The sequence below is a fragment of the Anomalospiza imberbis genome, chromosome 9 (assembly GCF_031753505.1).
Source record: "Anomalospiza imberbis isolate Cuckoo-Finch-1a 21T00152 chromosome 9, ASM3175350v1, whole genome shotgun sequence".
Taxonomy (NCBI): Eukaryota; Metazoa; Chordata; class Aves; order Passeriformes; family Viduidae; genus Anomalospiza; species Anomalospiza imberbis.
This window is the reverse complement of record NC_089689.1, coordinates 19298961-19321633: the sequence shown is the minus strand read 5'-3', so window position 1 is coordinate 19321633 and position 22673 is coordinate 19298961. Positions and strand designations below refer to the sequence as shown.

The following is a 22673-nucleotide window of genomic DNA, read 5'->3' as shown; positions in this document are numbered from 1 at the left end:
AAGGATTTTCCTCATATCTTGTTGAAACCTCTCTTTTTTCAATTTATGTGCAATCTCAGTCCTCCTCTCTCTGCTGGGTTGGGGTTCATGTAACTAAGGGCTGTGACAAATGAACCTTTTAAGTGCTTGTCAGTAGATCTGCATGTCCTGGGAAGGACAGTTGCAATATCCTTCAGGGTCTGAGGCAGGGAATCTAAAAAATTCATCTGCTCTTTATGTGCTGTATTAAAAGATGAAAACTCATCCTTGTATGTAAGGAAAACAGTTTCAATGAAGATCTGACCCAGAGACAGGAGAGCAGTTTTTCCCATAAAAGATGTTCTTTCATTACAAAGACTATTGTAAGCTAAACATTTATGATATATTTTCTTTCCAAGGAACTTTTTCAATCTCCCTGAGCATGCTGAAGTCATTATATAGTTAGTAGAGATGCTTTGTCCAGATCAGTTTACTATAGGTTACAGTTCTGCAGGAGATTAAAAATGATGGGCTGGTAGATATCCTTCTAAAAATACTCTTTTAAGTAATATGTATCTGCATTTCCCAACCTTAGAAGAACATATACAACAGCAAAGGAAATACAGCAAATAATTGAGGGCAAATGATATGTAACAATGTGAACTTTTACCACTGTATTTATTTAAATGAATGGAAATGTCAAAATGTGAAAGCAAAGCACTCCAGTTTATTCACATATTTTACATTCAAAGGACCAGGAGATTTCTTTAGTATTTTTTTGAAAAATAGACTACTCTTTTTTCAAAAAACTCGACACAGGCATGGAACATACTTAATGAAGCCTATCATTGAAGTGCATACAATGAAAATCTTGTGTATAAGGAAAAAAAGATAAAAACCAAAGTTGACCATTACTAAAAAAAGATTTCCTTTAATATAAATAAAATTTAGACTAGTGCTTTATTTTAACAGACAACACAACAGTGGGATTTATTAACAACTACATATTTACAGTGCCTCGTTGGCAAAAATACTGGGCTTCATCTGAGATCCTAGACACTTCCTGAGAAGGCAATGTGGACAGGAAATTGCTCAGCACTTCACATAATTTGGGTGCTAAAAGGGTGAAATTAAAGCATACTTTTCAAATAAGTCAGGTGCCATAGGTGGAATGATTGATGCTTTGTGTTTATGCTCTGATTTGCCAAACTTGCACTTCGGTACTCCCTTTGATTTTAGTAGTTCTATACATACTCCTGAGGTTAAGTGCAGGATTGATTCAAACCCAGGAGCCTCAGAGGAAGACAACTGCTTGACTCAAAGGTGCTATAGAAATCTGCTGTAATTGGAATTTTACACGGTACAGAGCCACATTACCTTGAATTTAAATCCGTGTTCTTCTGCATGGGTGATTTCAACCACTTTAATTTGATCCAACAAAGTCTGGATTCCAACTGTCTATGAAGTGACAAACCTGTGAAAGCATCTTCTTCCCACAGCCTCCAAAATCATAGTGCCAGTTAAGCAGATCTCAGTCTTTTTGGCAATTAAATAAAACAAGAACCAGATCTTTTTCAAAGTATTCACAAAATAATCTTTCAGTTATAAAATGACTGTCCCACCATTCTTGTATCAGATCTGACCTCAGCTCTTTAGATCTAAACAGTTCTTTAGAAGTTATAAAAATAAAGGATTGATTAATATACAAATATATATTTCAGAGTGATAAGAGAATAATATTAAACAAATTCCTTTTTTAATCTACTTTAAATTAAAAGAAATGTTTTCAAAAGTCTAGGCTGAACCAGATCTTTATCTATTGACTCTTTAATGGAACCCATTCCCTGCAGATGGTCACATACAATTTAATGTATGAAGTTCTTTACTACAAAAGGATGGTGAACATGTTTCCACTAGCAAAGCACTTCATAAAATCTGCTGTGCCAGTTGGTTTTTGATATCTTGCTTTCAAGAATTGCAGATATTTTTAATATTAGAAACAAAACCTCAGTCAAGAAGTCTTGAGGTTCTTTAGAAATTTGTTTCTTTCCCTTGTCTTTATTAATATTTGTTTTGCAATGATCCAGTTTGTTTTGTATACTGTTAGTATACAGAATAATACAGATGTTCTGCATGAATGCACACATGTATGTACAAAACCAGTAATTCCATTAAGAGATAGGCCTGCTCACTGGGCATACTTTCACAATACCATATTTTGCAGTAATATCCACAACAACACCATGTAGGTTGCTTCTTCTGCTGAGATGCTTTTGGATGTTTTCCTTCCCTTTATCTCAAGCAGCCAAAACAGCAAGGAACATTTTTGAACAATCTATAATACTCCTCCTGAATCTGAAATAAAAATATTGAATTCCATTATGAAATAGATTTATTAATAGGTCTATATGTCTTTGAACTCATTTTGTACTGCTGCTGCCACTAGATGTTTTAAAAGTGGGGCTGACATTTACTTTAGGACAGACCACTGAAGAAAGTATTATCCCAGGGTAGTGTGAGTGAATCTTGCTGCTAATTGAAAAGACTGGAAGTTTTATTGTACACATTGTATTTTTCACCAGGTTAATGACACTTTAACCAGTTTTACAGTTAAAAAGCCCAATTTTCCCATGTCTCATACTTCAGTTTTAAAACTGGAGAAAATACGTGAGAAGGTAAAAACCAGACAGAGGTTCTGCCTCCACTGAAGGCTGAAGCTCAGCTTCAGGGCAGGACACCTGGACAGTGCAGGGACATGAGACAGAGTCACTTCCCACAGGGAGTAGGATACTTACCTTCCTAGACAACACACAAAGAAATATGAAGATGAACATCCCCTGGAATGCATTGAAGATTGTAAAAAGATAGGCAGTAACCACAGATCCCTGGACCACATGGAGGACCCCAAAAATCCAGGTAGCCCCAAGGAGGAACAGGAGAGCAAGGGCACCACGGGCACAGGATCTAGAGAGGAAGAAAACGTTGTGAGCAACACACAGGCACATGCTACTCGCCTTTTCTTCCACTCTGGGTGGTGAATGCTGCCTTGGAAATTTTTTCACAGCTGCAAAGGCCTGAGAAGTGCAAGTGCAGGGGCTGCTCTTCAGGGTGTGCTGTAGCACTGTAGCATGAACAAAGTCACATAATCACTTTGGAAGAGCAAAGGAGTAAAACTGGAGGGCCTCAAAACACTGGCTTCTTTAATCTTCAGATATGTTTTCTCTGGTGTACTGCAGCACCATATGATTTGATTTAAATCTACTGTTAGTGTAATTCCCCAAGGAAAAACATATGTCTGTTATGAAGCTTTCCCCCACTTTTCCTCCTCCCCCCTATCTTCCTCAAAAAAAACCCCAGAAAAATGTTCAGTATGCTCCTAGGTCAGTGCATGTGCATGACATCAAAGGATCCCCAGGCTGCCTCTCAGGTTCATTGCAGAGGACGGTGCCAGTTGTAAAACCAGACTCTTTTTAAAATTGTCTCTTAAAAAAAATTGTTTTTAGAACACAAGTACTCTCAAATAGTTCCTGGGTCAGCATATTGGTGCTTTAAAATTGTAGGAACTGATTTGCTACAATTTTTTTTTCCAAGATGCTGTAGAGCCCTGCTCACAGACTTGTGCAAATTACAGCATGTTGTCTTGGAAATGAAGCCACTGATTACTTTCTTATTCATTTTCAGCTCAGTCATTGCAGGACTTCCTTTGAACAGCAGACATTTTTAGCACTGTTCCCCTGAAAATGAGTAATTTTCAACTTCATTAGAAACAGGTCACCACATGAAGCTATGAAAGGTGAGGAATAAGAGAAAGTAATCAATCAAACAATTGCTAAATCCTAACTATAAATCTAGTGCATTGCATTGAAACTGCAGGAGTGTTCCTAAGCAACACAAACAGTAAGTTGTTTTCAATGTTCCCTGTAGTACACTTCAGCTTTTCCTGCACAAATGGTTTTCAAGGTCCCTATAAATCAGTTTTAAAGAGAGTGAGTTGATGGAAAAATCCTAGCAGCATGCAAAGTAAAGAATCCACTCCACCCCCCCAGTGCCACAGAAGCATAATGTCCTACTGCAGACTTTTCCAAGTAGCACGAATGCCTCCAATCTCTTATCACTTGTTACTTCAAGGCAAATATTTTGGTCCCATTTCAGGCATAGATTTGAATTCTATTTTGCCTTGCATAGAGGCTGTGGAAAATACTTAAGAAAAAAGGACAAGTACTTTTTAAACTTTACCATCAGCCTTTACCCTCTGATTGATATGGGCCACTTGTTTTCTTTGTGCATTTTTCACACACACCCTATCATACAAGGTATGGTTCAATGGGAATAATGATTGCAAAATTTACATCCAAATATATATAAGGGTAATAACAGAAAAAAAATCTTTCTTTTTCTACAAATTTCAGGATATTAAACTGTTATTTTTGAATACTCATTTTCATCTCTGTCTGTATTTAAACCTACAGAAGGTAGAATTTGTACTGAATGGCAAACTTACCTTATATTTTCATAACAACTGACTTCTGGCTTTAACATTGCAGTGTGTCGAAATACTTTATAAATAATCACTCCAAAAGCCAACAAATTAACCTGGGGGAGTGAAGAAAAAACTTTTAGTTCAAACCAGGATATCTTTGAATGCCAATAAATGTTAAACATTTAAATGAAACAAGTCAGAAAAAATTTTTGTGCATCTGAGATCTACAGAATCCCATGCCAGGAGGGGCAAAACCCCACCCTGTTCTGATTCACTTCTATTAAAAAAATATGAGCCCTGAAATAAACATTGATAAAACAGGGATGTAACCCTACCTTATCTGAACTGTGTCACTACCAACAGTCTGCAAAGGTTTATTGATTTTATTGGTAAATCTCTTTGATTTTCTGCTGAGATTATTTTTCCTAAGTAGAGATAAGAAAAGGAAATGAAGGAAAAGGAAAGGAAAAGGAAAAGGAAAAGGAAAAGGAAAAGGAAAAGGAAAAGGAAAAGGAAAAGGAAAAGGAAAAGGAAAAGGAAAGGAAAGGAAAGGAAATGGGAAAGGAAAGGAAATGGGAAAGGAAGGGAAGGAAAATTGAGAAACTCACAAAAAACCCTCTACCCTATGGATTTTCTATTCTACTGTATCAAACTGATCTCGATATATGTGTGTCTTTTGTTACTAAATAACATTAATAGCATCATATGTTTTGGGGTCTTTGGGGTGTGAAAACTTTGGATTGACAGGAAAATCTTAGAGGCTTACACAAATAATGAAAAAAATATAGCTTTTACAGAAAGGCTTCTTGCTGTATATCTTCTATGTTTTTTCATAGATGAATAATTTTGGTATTTTTTTCATTGATTTTTTACAATGGCATCACATGATTTGAGTTTAAAACAAAGAAAAGTAACCAAAATAAGCAATTTTGCAAATGGTGCTCAGTTGTGATTCTGATCTTCTTTTGGCTTGGCTAGGCTTCACTAATCTTTCAGTTAAATTTATACTGCATTCCTTAAAAAATGTATTTGGTTGCCTTCTTTCTTTGCAGCATTTAACATCAGAATATATTTAAAATATTAGTAAATGAACCAAATTTTAGCTATGTGTCATTCAGGTACTATTTATAAATCCTTGGATGCAATCCTTTGGTCAGTTCTTGGTCAGTTCCTGTGGGCTTCAAGCTGTAGAATGGATAGAATTAATGCCTTCCACAAGTTGTTTCTCCAGAAAGACTGTATGGTTTTCCCCCTGCTTCTTTTTCTTTAAAAAAAACCCAAACCAAACCAAACCAAACCAAAAACCCAACTCAAACTAAAGTCTCTGAAATAAAAAACAAAAAGCTGTTGGAGCACAGCACCACTTGAAAAAGAATCACTTTCATTTGTTAAGATGTAAGGTATGTCCTTAGAACATTTTTCTTATGTCAAGGGGGAAGTATCTGATATTAAAGCAGTCTCTGCTTTAATTAGCTGCATGCTCATAGTTTAATGCAGCATAATATATTTACAATTTGATAAGACAGGAGATAGAGCTGATGAGCTGTTTAGGGAATTAATCCTTCATTGAATACCTTGTACTAGTGCTGATCATGAGAGCTATTCTGAAGCTCCTTATATTTAGAATAGTAATCTGTGATATCTCCTAAACCAGCAATTTTTCAAAGTTAATTATGAGTCAGTCAGCAGTTGTGGATAATTATATGCAGACTTACTTTTTTTCTTATATTTGTTGGTGAGTAATATATCAAATAACTTCATGCATACACTGTAATCTGCATAACCCACCTAATGTACTTATTAATTTGAAAAAGGTAGCAGGAAATGTGATCAAAATACCAGAAGTGTGGAGAACACACTGCAGTTTCTTTAGAAACTGCCAGAAATAGGTCCTGTGAGAAGCTCCATGGGCCAACCCCCCTTTCTCACAAAAACAGCTGCAGAACTGGCAAGGCTTTGCTGAGCAAGGATGGGGCAGGCAGCAGGCTCCATTTCTCCTTGTCCCAGTGGGGCTCCTTTGCACAAATACTATTTGCACTGTCCGTTTCGCAGGATAATAGGATTTGGCCTCCTGCATTAAAGTAATACCCATTAACTATGATCTTTTCATTCACCAACCCATTCTAATGGGAATAATCTGTGTGTGTCAGGGGAACAGGAGAGGTTAACACCAGCTTCTTGGAGTCAGCTGCCAGAACACAATTATTGTACAATATGTCTCAGGTAGCCTCACAGGAGGTAGTGTTACAGGGTAATGAGGGTGAACTTCTGAAACACTCGCTTGTTTCCAAGATTTATTAAAGTCTTAAGTTGGTCTTTGCCCCATTTTTAAGCACTCCATTAATAAAAAATTTCTATAGCAAAGTGAAAGCGCATAGACTGGCTTTACACAATGCCTCAACCTAAGCTAGAAACCTCTGGAACTTCATTTTGTCCTTTGAGGGGGAATGAAATGGATAACAACAAAGGTGTAGTAACTACTCTGTGACACAGAAATGAAGCAAAACACGAGGGAAAACAATAGCATCAACTCATGGGTAAATTCAGGAGAAAAAAACTAGCTAATGTAAACAATGTGTCAAGTGTGGCCTTCGGAGAAAACCGGTAATCCAAAAGATATCCCAAAAGGTATCCTAAACTTAATGCATCCTGCCTCAACCTGATACTCTGCATATTCTTTGCTATGAACATACCAATGGCCTCAACTATTTCTGGGAAATGTAAAATAAAAAGTTCATATTGGATGGCAGGACTGAGTAGGAACACTAATAAGTTGAATTTATTAGGACTAAACAGGAAATAGGACTGATATCCCCAAAGAGCAATATGTGTTCCAACAAATGGAATGAGAAGTCAAATCACTTAAAATGCCTAGCTGAAGATACAAGCACTTAAGACATTTGAATTTGTATCTAAAACTGAGTTTCAAACAAGCAGAAATTGAGGTAGTAGGCTGTAATAGTAATTTAAATATAGATATACACAAGAAATTCTGGATCCTCAAATTTTCCATCTGGGACAGAGGATGAGAGACACTGAAACATATAAAAAGTTTCAATTGCTCCTTACAGCCAAATCTTGTTTTATACTTACTTTGGTTGTAATCATGTGTTTTCATTTTTGTAATTAAACCACAGTCGTAAGATCTTGTTGAATAAACCTTCAATGATACTATAATTAAGACTGCCTTAAGGTGACAGGCAAGGTGAATGAGAACGAAATGGCAAACATAAGGCATGCTGTCCCCGGAGAGGGAGCAAGCCGGAGCAGAGCAGGATGTTCAGGCAGCTGTGACACCGAGCTCAGGACAGGCTCTGCACAGGGCCAGCCTGGGGACGAGTTACCTGAATAATGAGCACAGTTAGTCTGCAGCTTGGGGCAAACCCAGAGCGTGAGGTGTTGTGGCACGGCCACAGTTTTATCAAGTGAATAACGATGTTACAGCGTGACACGGCGAGTTCTGGTGCCTTTGTTTTCAGTGCTATTACATGGCTGAGCAGTCAGAGAAACTGCTGCGTGTCCTGAGAGGGGCTTCTCGGCAAGTCTAATAGACTAGAGGGGAACTGCATTGATTCCAAGCCCTGAACTGAATAATTTTTTTGTGTTTTATTTATTTAACAAACCACCCCAGACTGCTATTGGGCAAACAGTGCACTCGGTGCTTATCATTTTACAAAGAAAACCTCTGACTTTCTCCCTACCAAGGCAATTCTCTGAAGTGCTAAGCATCCTCAGCCCTGCCTCCTCTGCAATTCAGAGGGAATCATGTTTCACTCATCATTGTTCAGGTGCACCACAGGACTAATTTTAATAATTAATCTATTCCTTTTTTTTTTTTTTTTTAAGTGGTTAATCAAAGTCAAGGACTGATACAGAAAAAGCCTCCACTCACAGCATCTTCAGGGAATCAAGTCTCCCTAACGATATTTGTAAAAGTATTTTTAGCCTTCTTAAATTCTAGAAATGTTGTAGTATATTCATGAACAAATGAAAAACTTAAAATATATTTGTGTGAAATAGACAATGAACAAGAGCAATTATTAGGATGCTCATGAAATCAGGATTCTGTAGATATGGGCAACTACATTTATGTAGCTGTATAACCCTGGAAAATCTCTAAGGAGACACAAACCTGCATGAGCTGGGTTGTATTGTACACCCGAGACTGAGTTTAAAGGAAGGATGGTAAGTGCTATATCTCTCTCTGGGACAACACATATCAAAAGGGTCAGAAGGATTTAGGGTTTTGGAGTGACTTCTGGCCCCATTAAGCTAATATGCAGAATGCCAGTTAAATAGTAAAACTCCTATTGCCACCAGCATTGTCAAGGCTTTATCACTACACACCACAGAGAATTGAATGTCCCAAGACATTCACAGGCAACAGTGGACACTGCTGCAGGTTTTAGCATTTGGATGTGTCATGGATGCATACTATGGTAAAGAGCAGGACAGTGAAATTTTCCTGCGGCTGTTTTGGGGATCTCCATGTTACAGTTCCCACATTCAGAACTGTGATGTTGGTGGGTTAGGCCCAGCAGGCACACAAGGAAGAGTTCAGAGCAGTTTGGAGTGGTACAGCTCCTAGGATCAGATCTGACCCACAGCACTGATCTGGATAATGTCCTCTTGTAGGAGAGAAAAAGCAATTTAGAATTCAAAGAAATTTCCTGGTGCTCTCCTAATCATCTGGTCAACGATAAGGAGGCTTTGCCAAAGGAATTAGCCTGGGGAGCCCTGTTCAATCAATCATATGTATTTTAGAATAGGATGGGAAAAGCAGTGTTTAGAGTTAACCTACCTCCACCTACATCTAGGATGGCTCTGAAAATCTGCTTGCAGATTAGCATCCCTCCCTCTGTCTCCTACTGCCTGGGCAGGTGCTTCTGTAAGGAAGGAAAGCTGGGCATGGACAGAGCAAGATGCTGCTGCTCTGGCTGCCACTCCTATCAGGTCTGGGTCTGCCCCAGCAGAGAGCACCGAGGAGCGATCTCATCTATTGTCTAAGCAAATTACCAACTTCTCTCTAGATTGCTAGTATTTTAGAAACTAAGTAATAATATAAAAACGAGCATGTAGGTCCTAAAATCCTAAATGTTCCAGGCTGCTAGAGTTCTGCTAATAGCACATTGCCTAGCAACAGCTGTATTTAAAATAGGTCCTTAATTCCACTCTGAAATGTACCTATTTTACATACTGGAAGAGTATTGTAGTTTTCTGTCCTCAAGTAAATATGATGTTAGTGCTTCAAACTACATGAAACTCTCTCTGTGTAGACACGGAATGGTAGTTATTGTTGAACACTGAATAGGATGAATGACACAAAATTTAATAAAACTTGCAAATAAAAATATTTGCACTCATGTTGAAGAGCTGTAATTTCTTTCATAATTAATTACAATTAAATTGTAAGACTCTGAGTGAAGTGATCTATCATCATTTTGCCCCATCAAGGTAGCTGAAAGCTGTCAAATTTGACAACTAAGGCTTTTTTTTCCTTCCTTTCCCTCTTCCTTTTTTAAAGCAAGACAAAGAGCACTTGAAAACTCAGAGGGGAATGGTCTGTCTTTCGTGGCAGTAGCTCAGTTAGCACCTGGACTTCTGGTGAAATTAAATGGATCAGGACAGAGCATTCAAAAAATTTTTGTCCAATACATTTTTTTCTTGAAAAATGTCAGTTCATTAGCACTAAAAGACATTTACTGTTTTAGACTGTGTTTTCACCAGGAAATGCTTCCTGACTAGGATAGCTTTTCTGAATAAAACCAGAAAGGACACTCCCGAACAATGAAAATCCCTGTGGACAGCACATTTATACAGGATGTTGGAGACATGGGGCACAATTTTCTGTTTTACTTAATATTCAGACTAGGCTATGACCCTTGGTTTCTTCAGCTCTGTATAGTTATTCACTGCTACTTCTACTGCTGGATCTATTCCATGCCATATAAATAATTAAATATTCACTGGAGCAGAAAGACCTGGATTTACCTCACCCCCCAGTTCCTCATCCAGGATTATCTAAAGACGATTTTGTTTTTTAAACACTGCTGCAATTGTTTAATATGAGGATGAGGTTTTGAGACTATTTCCAATACACATTATTTATAGAATGAAAAAGGAATTAGTAATTTCATGTAGGATATCTTTGTGTAAAAAGATACACCCCAGACTTTCAAAAGTTATTAAAACATTTCAAATACCAGCCTTTAAAGGCTCTCTAGTGTTACAAAGAAGAGAAGGTATAAGAAGGAGGCTGCTAATTCTAAAGACTCAGACATACTAGTTCTGATTCAGTCTGAGCACTTTACATTCAAACTTCAAAAATGAAACCCCCAAATCATTCCCTTTTCCTTTCTTAGTCTCTGTCTCAATAATTGATGAAACCATCTATATGCTGATGTCAGATCTCACAAAAAAGAATGAGAAAATTTCTCCCGCTGCTCTCTTAGGCATATACTTGAATTTTTTACATATATCATATTGAATTTGGCTCTTTCAAAAAATGTCTGAAGTTCAGAGCAGCTGTATCTATATCAGTCTGTACAATGACCCTCATTAAGAGTGTTTGAATTAATGAGCTTGTGATGGTCTGAGTTCTGCCACAGAGAGCAATACATTTCTGCCTTTCTGGCTGGATGGCTAATGGCTGGGTAAAACGACAACGTTCAGTGGGTCATCGTTATTTCAGCCAGGGGAGAACGGAATTAAGTTATTAACAATACAACCGTTTAAGCTTCAAAATGAAAATGTATGCTATATTAATTGCATAAAATTGGACGCAAGCTGGCAGTCAAGCAGTCAGCGTTTGTCTCCTGACTGATTTATCTCATTACCATGTCCCCAGTGAATATATCTTTGTGAATGCTTTAAGTATACAACAGCAGTCTTATCTGCGAGTAGGAAATGGAACAAAAACATTAATGAACCCCCTTTAGGCTGTATTTTTTGGGAAATATTTTCAATTATTCAGGGGTAGAATTTTATGCTTCTAAGCTTTTAGTGATTTCACTTGTTTTTAAAGTTAAAACATAGCCAAATGATTTTATTACAAATCCTGACTTGGGGGAAAAAAAAAGTTCACATAGGAATGCTTTTTATTTAGGAATACTTCAAAGTTTTCTTTTACATACTTCAAGCTATAGATTTAGACTCAATTAAGTGTTTTCTTTATATTTTTAGAACCCTTAAAAGAAGACCTAAATAAATAAATAAATGGGATTTCCATGCTTTTCATCAGGGTAAACAGCTTTGCAGACTTGTGGATTCAATCTTATTTCTTATTGGATTGCAAAACCAAACACATTATTTACCATCAGCTCTGCAGCTAAGGGCAGGAGGAATGAACCAACAGAGCTGCACCCAACCTCAGCCATAAATGTTACCCCAGTTAGATCCAGTGGTAGGACTGGGGTCTATTTTGCTCACAGCGTAAATAATTCCTAGGTTTACTCTTCTTTTCCAATAAGCTTTTGAGATGTATTGTCTTGTGAGTTGGGAGTGACACAAATCAGACTATTTAATGAACTGATTCAAGGTGCAAAAGTTCAGACTACACATTGCTCCTATCCTATGGTTTCCTTGCATACATGGAAAACTTATGCTGCATGTGGAGCCTCATGCAGGAGCCCTGCAGGAGTTTCACACAGCAAAGAGGAGTGACATAGATGTATATCATCTTTTAGTACAACTAGCTTCAGTGACTGGATGAGCTAACAGGAAGTGGAAAGTATCAGGAGCATGACTGAGATGTGAAGTCTGAGATCAAGCTGCATTTTCCATTTTGGAGTTGTGACTATTTGGCAGAAATCTATCCATACCTTCCACAATTTGCCAAATCCTCAAGAGGACTGGCCTTTTGATTTTTCAGAACTATCTATGATTCTGCTGTGGATATGGTCACAAAACTCCATGGTGTGATTTATTCAAAACCACAAAAACTTCTTTTAGTGTTCAAGTGAGATTTCCAAGCACAGTATTTCTGTGCAATTACTATTGTGAATTTAAATTTGCCTCTCTAAATGCCCGTTGGGGATGAACCAAAGGGGCAGTAGAATAGTGGAAGAAAATCCGATTAAAGTGGGATGTCATGTGGATGAAGTCATTATGCAATTGCTAAGAAAGTCCAAAAGAATCATCAGTCTATGCTAACTTCCTAAAGCAAACCTATGGTGTCCTTTCAGTGAACAATTTAGGGTAAGCATATATGTTTATAGTAACTGTGCTTAGAACAAGGTATATAACAGAACCACCAAGAAGATATTAAACAATTAAAAAACCCTAAAATACAAAACAACAAAACCAACCTATTTCAGTCAGTTGTAATATTCACAAAAGCTGATTATACATGGATCCTTTAAAAGAGTGGGCACAGTATGTCTTTCTAGAACTGAAGGAGGATGTGTGAGACAATCTGCTCTGAGCTGTGGAACATCTCAGGAAATCTGCAGCCAGCTGGCACATGCAGGTGCTCTTCTCCTTTCCCTTGACATCCACCTGTGCTCCCTCCCCTGCTGTGTCTGCTTGGTTCACTCTGGGTGACAGAGGACATGCTTCAGTTTCAAGTCTAGTGTCCTTCCAGTGACTGCATGGGAGAACTTAATATACTTTTTTCTTACAGAACTATTAAGTTGAATTTTTAAAAAACAAACACTTGTTTGGAACATCCTTCAAGGACCCTTCAGCCTTATGTGATGACTTTGTTACTATGCAATAACATAGGATCAAGTAATTTTTCTAATTACATTACTCTGAATAATGGACACGCCCTCTTTTTTCTAAGTATTTTTAGGGACAATAGAATTGGGGGTTTAATGGCAGAGAGAAGAAAGATAAAACCTTGATTGATGTGAAAGCTCTAGTCTTACTGAAAAATTGCATCCATTGGGTTTGGCAATTTGGAGCTGTGTCTTGGAGATTGAAGTTGATCCTGTCCACTGAACAGGGCAAGTATTTTCTGACTCAGTTATTATTTAGCACAGCAGGTATTGTTGCTGAACAGCACTGTGGTTTAAACTAATCTGTTTCAAGCAAAGTTGCAGACTTGGTCTTTAATGCCACTATATAATTAATTCTCTCCACTTTATCCACAGTGGTATAAGAAATGCCATGGAGACACCTTTAACTGAAGCCACTGAGAGGCTAATGAAAAGGGGACTACTACTCTTTAAAAAAGAATAATAAAGGCATTGCTAGTCCCAGTAGGAATTTATTTCCACTAAAAAGGCAGACTGAGAAATAACAGTAGATATATATAAAAAAAAAATGTTCAAAACTGCTATTTTCTGAAAAACATAAATGATAGAGTATATCTTTCACATCTAAGAAACATAACCAAGCATTTATTACAAAAAAAAAAACAAAAAAAAAAAAAACCAAAAAAAAAAAACCACCAAAAAAACCCCATAAAATTTTTCAAAGCATAAATATTCGTTGAAAAATGTAAGATGGTGCTATGTTTTGTTGTGGTGGAAGTCAGAGGTCAAACAACATTTTTGATAATAATTCTTAGAATATCAAGAAATATCAGGAATACTGATTGCGCAATGTTTCACCGAAGAACAGGGATAATAAGGTGAGGAAGCCCAAAGAGGCAGTGGACTTGATGACATCACTGTGATCTGATTCACCTCAGAGGGGCTGCTTTTTTTTCCTTTTTATTTTTAAATGGTAACAATGGTCTGTCAGACCATGTTCTTTATTGAAGCTTGTGAAAATTTAATATCTGAGATTCTTTGAATATTTATTTTTTATAAGAAAGATGTTAAGAAAGATGTTAAGTTTGAATAGTCTAGATTAAGTACATGGAATTTGTGAGTATATGAGAAAACAGCACAGTAATGGATTTGCCAGGAATTTTTCTGCATTGTTTGCAGCAGTATTACTAATTCTGAATCAACCTAAATGTACAGAACTGAAAAAGTATTAGAGCTGTCCATTAAGATTTGATAAATGCATGAATCCATCAATTTTACCTTTTTTTGTTGAATAAATTATTTGACAAATAATGGTAAAATTAATCAAATAAATTATCTGATGAATGGATTTTTTAAGTAATCTACTAGCTCTAATGAATATGCAGGCAGTTCCTTAATGAAAAGCATTACTCTACTGTTAGCCTGCTTTCATCACTCATATGTCACTTTTTTGCATTTTGCAACTGCAATCTGTATACTTTATTCATTTACCCATTCATTTATACAAGAAAGGTTCAAACCAGTATGGTTAATCAATCACTGAAGTTCTTAGAATATTTTTGCTTTACAGTTGATTATTCATTACATTTATTAAAAAAACCTTTGTGTTTTCTGGGGACACCTCTCCCAAGAATTATTCTTTGCTTGTACATTCTAAGTCAAGTGCACAAGAATGCCCTGAAAATTGTAGGGTTCATGTATAAGCCATTTTTATAGTTGTAAACACTACAATTACCAATTGTTTCAAGAAACTGGAACTTGAAGCCAAGCCAGACACATTCAAAGTCCCTAAAAACACTCGTTAGATGAGTAAAACAAGGAATAGCATGCAGGAGTTACCTCCTCACTGCACAGCACTGGGATGTTTGGATAAAAGCCACAGAGAGGATTATTTGGATGATGTTTAATTTTGGAAATGTTCCAGTCTCAAAGAGGAAGACCGTATTTTTTTATTACAGAGATGATCTCAACAAATGATAGTGATAGATTTATGCTGTCAAATGGCAAATTGTACCTATTAATGTTACAACACGTCACACTTCTGAGTCCTGGTTCCTCACAGAGGTGTGCCAATTTATTGTGGCAGTGACAGTAGGTACAACAGTCAAGTCTGCATGACTCTGTCGATACTGTAAAGGTACAAATCATGTATTCACGGGTGACTTTGAACTTCCTGCACAAAGCTCAGCTGAACAGATTTGATGGGAGAACATTGTGGGAGACAGGTATATTAGAAGGGTTGGCTAGAGCTGCACTTGGAATAGCAGTGATTCTTTTCCAAATTTTCCTTTGAATGTCTCGTAGACTTTCATAACTACAGTGTTAATAGCCCTTGGCCAACCCTTGCAGACATCATTTCTACTCCCAAATGGATAACTAATATATAGCTGAACCTCAAAATAGGTACAAGTGGAAGGACTTATGCTATGTCTATAGAGTTTAAAAGATGAAGTTTCCAATACCACCAGGGGTGCAGAATAAAGCCCTTACGTAGGTCTACTCCCACTCAAAAAGCTGTGATGCCAGAGGTGGGGAAAGCCATGTTGAAATCTTCCAAAATGGGAAGGAGTTTGTTGTTGACAGATATTACATGCTAATTAAAACTGCAGCTACGTCACCCTGGCGACAAATAGTCATTTCCATTCTGCACACTTATAACAGGGAGATTATTTCTGTAAGAGTGCATTACAACAGAAAAGAAAATCTTCTAGGGCTTCTTTCTATTCTCTGTTCCTCCCTCTTCACACCCCCCCCCCCCTTTTTTTTCATGCCTTTTATCTCTGGGGTTCATATTTGTCTTTGCCTCAATCAGATTTTGGCTGCCGTGTGTGTGCATGTTTGTCCCTTAAAGCTCGAGATAAACTCACGTTTCTATTAAAAAGTTTAAATACTTGTTATAAATAATTTCTCCATACTTGTATGCTTTGATCTAATCTACTGCATAGTTTTAGTAAAAATGGTTGTGGTTCTAAAGATTACAAATATTAGGAGGAAGGAATAAGTTGTAGAAATTATCTTCAGTTTGCAGCTTGTTTTCTAAAGGTTTAAAATGCTCTTTCTTTGCTAAGTCCATCTAAAGAGTTTCTGACCCACTTCTTTTTATGTACAGTCACCAATCTAATAATAATAATAATAATAATAATAATTTTTAGATGGGATCAATAAACCCATTGCTTTGCACTCAAAACTTCTAATAGAACCTTAGTATTAATAAGCAAACACCTTCAGAAGTAGTGTTTCTGCTTAGGCAATCAGAGGAGAACTGTTTGTACTCCTGATAAACACTTGAGCTCTATGTTTCATTATTACTACAGATTACAGCCCAAGGACATGTTTGAAACAACGTGCCCTGAGACAGCTAACCCATTGGTACAGGAGTGGTTCTGTTCATCATTTACATGCTGTCTCAGAAGCATATTAGAGTATAATCCAAACCACAAATCTCCTGGGCCTCACTCACAGAAATGAAAACCACCGTTTGGGTACATGGCATTTGTCCTGACAATGATTTTAATGTTTTTGTGCAAGAATTTTGTGGTGAGTAGCCCTCCGGATAATTGGTATCCATGGTCTCCCAACTATCTTGGAAAACCTGCAAATTCAATGCTATTAGTAGTTGAAGCTCATGATTAAAGGTAAACTTGAAGCTGCCAGATTTTTCAGCTTTCAATATGATGGTTGCAGTGCCCTATGTGGTTATCCCAGAACAAAAGGGATATTTTCTTGTCAGAGTTCTTAATATTTTTTTCTTCTTTCTCTTTAATTAGCTGTGGGCAGAATGGAAATATTGGGAAAAGATTGGCTCCTGTAATTAAAAGGACTGCCTGAGTGGCTTTGGAAAGAGTTGAATCTTTGTCATGTTGAAGCCCATGCAGTGCTCTCAGCAGGAAGGCTGGACAATGGAAACAGAATTACTACCAGCAATGTGCTTTCCATGGAGAAGACATCTGACACCAACTTCATTTTCTAGTGTCAGTGCATATTTTCATAGGGCTTTCCATATTTTCCTTTACTACTTGGACAGAGCATGAGCAAAATACCTAGGTCTCTGCACCTTTAGAAAATATCCCTCTTGCAGTTCAGGCTTCATTTTGCTATTACTCCATCAAAACAAGCTGTCAAAACCCTCAAAAAAACCCTGGAGCAGCTGAAGCACCTTGCTGAAAGCAGATTGCCTCTTCCCCCATGGTCTACTAGCACATTGTTATGAAGAGACAATAAATGAAAGCATGCGAATACTGTGAAAAGAAGTTAGCACAAAATACTTGTATAACACACAAAAAGTAGCTGAACAACCACAGGCCTCTTTGCTGTTCAGCTACAGGTCTTTTTCATGGCTTCACTTAGGCAAAGGAGTGAGAGGAAAAGAAACTGTCTGGCTGCTCTCCTCATCCATAGGAGGGCTGCACTGGCATACAGGCCTGGATCAATTTCCAGCTCCTCCCTTTTCCCTTTTAATTTGCAGGGATTGCTGGAAGATCTGGAGGGCTCAAAGAATGTCTACAGGCCTCAGAATCCAGCTTGCAGGATTTGCTTCTGCAGCCAGCCAGATTTACAGCAAAGCCACTGCAGACCTGCTCTGTCTCTGTGCTGTGTACCTGAGATCCCAATTGGGCACAGCTCAGCTGGAGCTGAAAACAAGGTTACAGATGCTTACACTTGGGGCATTTTGTATATTTTGATAATGCGATTTTTGTGTGCAAACCCTACAGAGACACATCACAGTGCATAAATCTTTACTTGAAGGCAGATGAGGAACAGGAATGAGAGAAATAACAACAAAACCCCAGCCCTGCTGCCTCCATGGAAGAAAAGATAAGGTCCAAAGAGGAAATAGGAAACTGTAAACTTAAACCTAAGAATTGTAAGAATTTCCTAGTAAAGGATGGTGTCTTGCCGTGATTTTGTTCCATCTTAGTAACCTGTTGGACACCAGGGCTATCTTACACAGAAGCACTGACCCAAGGAAGGTCATGGTGCTTTGCCTCTCAAAATCTGCTGTGCTCACCAAAAGGGTGAGATGGGGAGGCATAACCTTGCAGCTATATCTGGCAGGTTGTTTCCAGCTGTATCCAATATACAGTGGGAATTTGGTGTGAAATTTGACCAGAATTATACCTGATACTTTATTAAGCTTTGAAATGGATAATGCCTTGAAATAAAACTGTTTCACTACCAAGTTGTATGTGTTAGCATCTTCCACTTCTTTTTTTAACAAATCCTCAAATTATACCAAATAGCTTAAAAAGCAACACAGCTGTAACTGACTTGACCATAGGTGTTGTGAGGCCTTGCTATTGCACCTTCTCCTTCTGTTAGCTCCAGCTATCCCTGTCAACACAGTCACACAGAATAAAGCCCCATTACAGCTAGAATGGTTCCTTAAACTTTATAGCACTTAGAAATGCTCCTGAGGCACCAAAAACATCTCGATTCAGAATTGAACATGTAATATCTGCCAAATTTGCAGGTTTGAAACTGCTTCCAATAGGAATTAAAAAGGCCCTCCTCACAGCTGAAATAGGGCTATCAATACTTGACTTGTCTGCCCATGTGAAATAGCAGGTTCTTTTCTCTGACGTCGCAATTTAGTTTAAAATGGCTTTGATGATGACAGGGTACATGCGAATGATAAAACCACAAAGATGACAGTCTAATCTTACAAAGATGACCCATCACTGATAAGAGATTAAGTCACAGAACATTTGAAAAACCAGATTATCTGTCTGCTAGGATGGCGTCTGTGTAATGCCTCCTGCTGAGCCATGCTGAGATGCCAGTGACATACAAAGATGTTTCTCTGTAAAAACCAGAAATGCTTCACAGAATTTCACAAACCATGAGGATAAAAGAAAGAGAGTGAGAAAAAACTCCTCTGATATTATATTGAACTTTTTTGTCAAACATTCATTTTTCAGACTAGTAAAGTACTTGGATGTACAGCATATAAATAATTTAGAGGCACTATAAAAAGGTCTAAATTAGTCAATTCTGCCCTATAATTAGCACTCACAGCTATGCTGGCAGTGGGTGGGTGATTATTAAACACCTTTTATTATTGTCTTTATGTACTACAATAAAAAATTAAAATTATACTTACAAGAATTATTAGACATGCTGGTCCTATAAAACTCCATATAAAGTTATTCTTAGTGCTGAGCCAACATCTGAAAATTAAACAGAAGAAAATGCCTTGAAATGTGCTTTTGTGATAATTGTCTCCTTCTGTAAGATGATTTGAACACAGAAACAGTGACTTACACTTCTGAGGTGCCATAGTACTTGTATCCCAGTGCAGCAGAGATTCCAACGACCACAGCTGGACTGACATAGCCAAAGACATAGAAATTCTTGTGCAAGAAACCCTTGTTGTAGATGACTCCCACAACTATAAGGTAGAGGTGAATACCTTCAATACACATCCAGGCAAAAGCAGCTAGAAGGAAATAATGGAGTAGTCCAGCAGTAATTGAACAGAAGAGCTAGAAATTCAGAGAAAGCAGGAGTCATAATTCTATTATCAGAATTTTGTCAATATATATTATAATATAACAGTACATGCACAGCAACTGAGTGACCTTAAAGAGGTGATTCAGCCCAGCTGGAATGTTGGTTAACAAGAACTTGGCCTGCACCCTTTTGCACATTCGCTCGTTAGTGTTTTCTGTAGCAAATGGTAAAATAAAGAGACTAGTTCAACTTTTAAAATTAGTGTATGCCTTCCCAGAAAAACTGTATGAGTGATTTGACTAGGTTGATCCTAATGTTATAGCTGAGTAGTCTATTGTCTTGATCTACAGAAAGTTAATTTCTATTATTTTGATAACATAGTAATTAGGCATCACAAGGAATTATTTCTGAAATAACTTTTGTTATACAAAGTCTTTGTAAAATGTTATTTTTCAATCCATCAATACTGGAGTGCTACCACAGGGAAAGCAGCTAAAATTTTTTAAGTGATTTTAAATCCTATTCAGCTACTTATAGTAACATATTTTGATAATTTATGCATAATTTTATTCCTTAAAACTAATCTGAGATGCAAAAATCAACACCCTAGCAAAAGGGACAGGTCATGACCTCATGTGGTCCTCCAGCTAACAGCTCAATATCTCAGAAGTCAGCTTGGGATTGCAGCTCTGGCCAGATTTTAGAGAAAACTGTCAACCTGGGGGCCACCAACGTGGCTTCATATAGCATCCTAAATGAAGTGAAAATGCTAAACACATTGAGATCACAGTCTCAGTAAAGGTGACAAATTTTAAATGAAACCCATGGAACAAAGTCAATACACACCAGCTCAGACGAAGGCTCTGCTTCTTTAAATGACATTTTGTAATTCCTGTTTCTGTACTGGAAAGTCAGGGTCACTATTGTATGTAGGAAGTGTGAGGAGTAGAAGGAAGATGATATCTTATACTGTATATTTATTTTGCAATACAAAATCAAGGCACAAGTGAAAACTACCCACCTTATTATTGTTCATATTAATTCCAATCAGAAAAATAAGTTCTGCCAGGAAAAGGCTGCAGCAGAGGTTTTTGTGAATTGTCGTTCTAGTGCTTTGAATTTCACTGAAGAACCAGAAGGTGAAAATGCACATGGAGAGGCAAATCAACGAAATAATTATTCCTAGCTGAGTGATTCTTGTAAGAATGCTATAATTTGTAACACCCTGGGGGAAAATTATAATATAGTATTTAAAAGAACAGCTTTGTAACGTCTCAAGAAAGACCTCATTCTATAATACAGCTCTTTTCTTCTTTTCTACAAAATATTAATCAAAACTATTTGTAGAGTTTCACTGGAAATGTACACTTTGGATAATCTAAAAAGTATTGGGTTTTTGTGAGACAGATATAATTCTAAGGGAAATTAGTAATAAACTGTATATATTCCTGCTCTTGCATTTTCTGATATTTCTTAACAAAACTTTTTATTAACATCAGTATCTCCTAATAAGATTTTCAAAATCAGATCATTTTAGTGAATGACAAATACACTGGCAGCAGGACATCTATTAATATGACACAAATATTTTCTAATATAGAAGGACTTATCACAGCAGTGACTTAGATAAGCAAAACTGAATAACTGTCTTACTGAATTTGCAACATGATCAAAACAAGACTCTGAAATAACAATCACTTCAAGCAAATGCTATTCCAGATATTTAACATGAACTTTCTCCAGAGAAACACAAGATACTTCAATACCGGACGTGCATATTTTCTGTATAAGAATACCATTTCCTTTGCTGTTTGCTATTTAGACAAAGAAACTCTGAAATACATGACTGTACATCAGCAAAAGGATAGTATTCAGCTGACCATAAAATGTATCTAAGTATTTTTTTACTAAATAAAGGATGAGAGATTCTTCACCTCCCAGCCTTTCTTTTCAAAATAACTATATAGGTACCTGCAAAGGTTTTAAATTTGAACTGAAGACTTAGGATGCTATTTAGCAACCAGGAAACAGCCTCTATCAGCATGAAATTCACAGTGTGAGAGAACTGTCTCAATACAATATATTCATGCTAATATTCTGCTTGCTGTCAGTTCTGATACCTTATAAAGCTGCCTCCTGAGGCAGGACCTGAGCTCCTGCAGATCCCCACTGAGACCCTGGAAATCTATGGGGCTTCTTAATATAAGAAGGACATAAATTGAATGGCCATTCTCCCAATTTTGTGCTGCTCGTGAGTGTCCATGTTTAATCATCATAACCTTCAGATTGATTATGCTGCTGCAAACTCTCCAGAGAGAATTTAAAGCAGATTTTTAGATGCCAAGGTTAGACAAATGGGTGGCAAAGTTTTGAGAGACAGGAATTCAGGGCCATATGGTTACTGACCACCAATGAATGGCAGATAAATCCCACAACAGTATTAAAGTGAGATGTAAAATGAAATGCAATGCTCCAAAAATAAGCACAACAGACTGTGTTTTTGGAACAAGATACTTTGCTGCATCACTGCTCTGTAATACTGCAGAAAGGACATAAGGAAATTCAAACACATATGGGAGGAATTTTGTTTGCTTTGTGCACAATAAATTGTGTGTTTGCTGAACAAAACCGAGAGACAACATAAAGGGGGGAAAGTATGGAGGTTGCACTAAAATAAAAACATAAGGAATGAAAATAGAAGAAAGTATCAGGTAAAATACTAAATTAAAATAGCACTTACAACGGAGCCACCTGAGGACATCAAAACAGCAAAATGAGTCAGATGATTACATTTGCATGAGATATGAGTGGAGTTGGAATGTGTCAGCTCACAGCCTTCTGTAGCCCAGTTGCCATTCATTGTGTCTGAGTAGTTCCAAAATGCACATTTAATGTCTTTATCTGCAGTCTGGAACAGAAACAAGATGTTCTGCTGATGGCAAAAGGCAGGATATTTCCCATCAAGAGACCTTTCTTACGCTAGACCGCACAATTCATTAAAAAATGCTTGTTATCATTGGAAGGTTGGGAAACAAAAAGCACATTCTGCAAGGCCTATTCCAAGCAATTAAAACGTGGCTGGGGATGGA

The 22673-nt window shown here is 37.2% G+C and overlaps 1 protein-coding gene across 3 annotated transcripts in view; it reads right to left on the bottom strand.

Annotated features, from left to right (window-relative positions):
* Positions 1-617: 617 nt before the first annotated feature.
* The window catches only part of ADGRL4 (adhesion G protein-coupled receptor L4), a 130143-nt gene continuing 108087 nt past the window's right edge, over positions 618-22673 (bottom strand). For all 3 annotated transcript variants that reach the window (XM_068199981.1, XM_068199980.1, XM_068199982.1), the window contains 7 exons: positions 22325-22492; positions 20606-20809; positions 19396-19616; positions 19235-19301; positions 4460-4551; positions 2754-2922; positions 618-2313 (listed from right to left, as the gene is read on the bottom strand). In XM_068199981.1, the coding sequence (XP_068056082.1) occupies positions 2251-2313; positions 2754-2922; positions 4460-4551; positions 19235-19301; positions 19396-19616; positions 20606-20809; positions 22325-22492 (984 nt within the window). In that variant the 3' untranslated portion in view covers positions 618-2250. The remainder of the gene's footprint in view (positions 2314-2753; positions 2923-4459; positions 4552-19234; positions 19302-19395; positions 19617-20605; positions 20810-22324; positions 22493-22673) is intronic.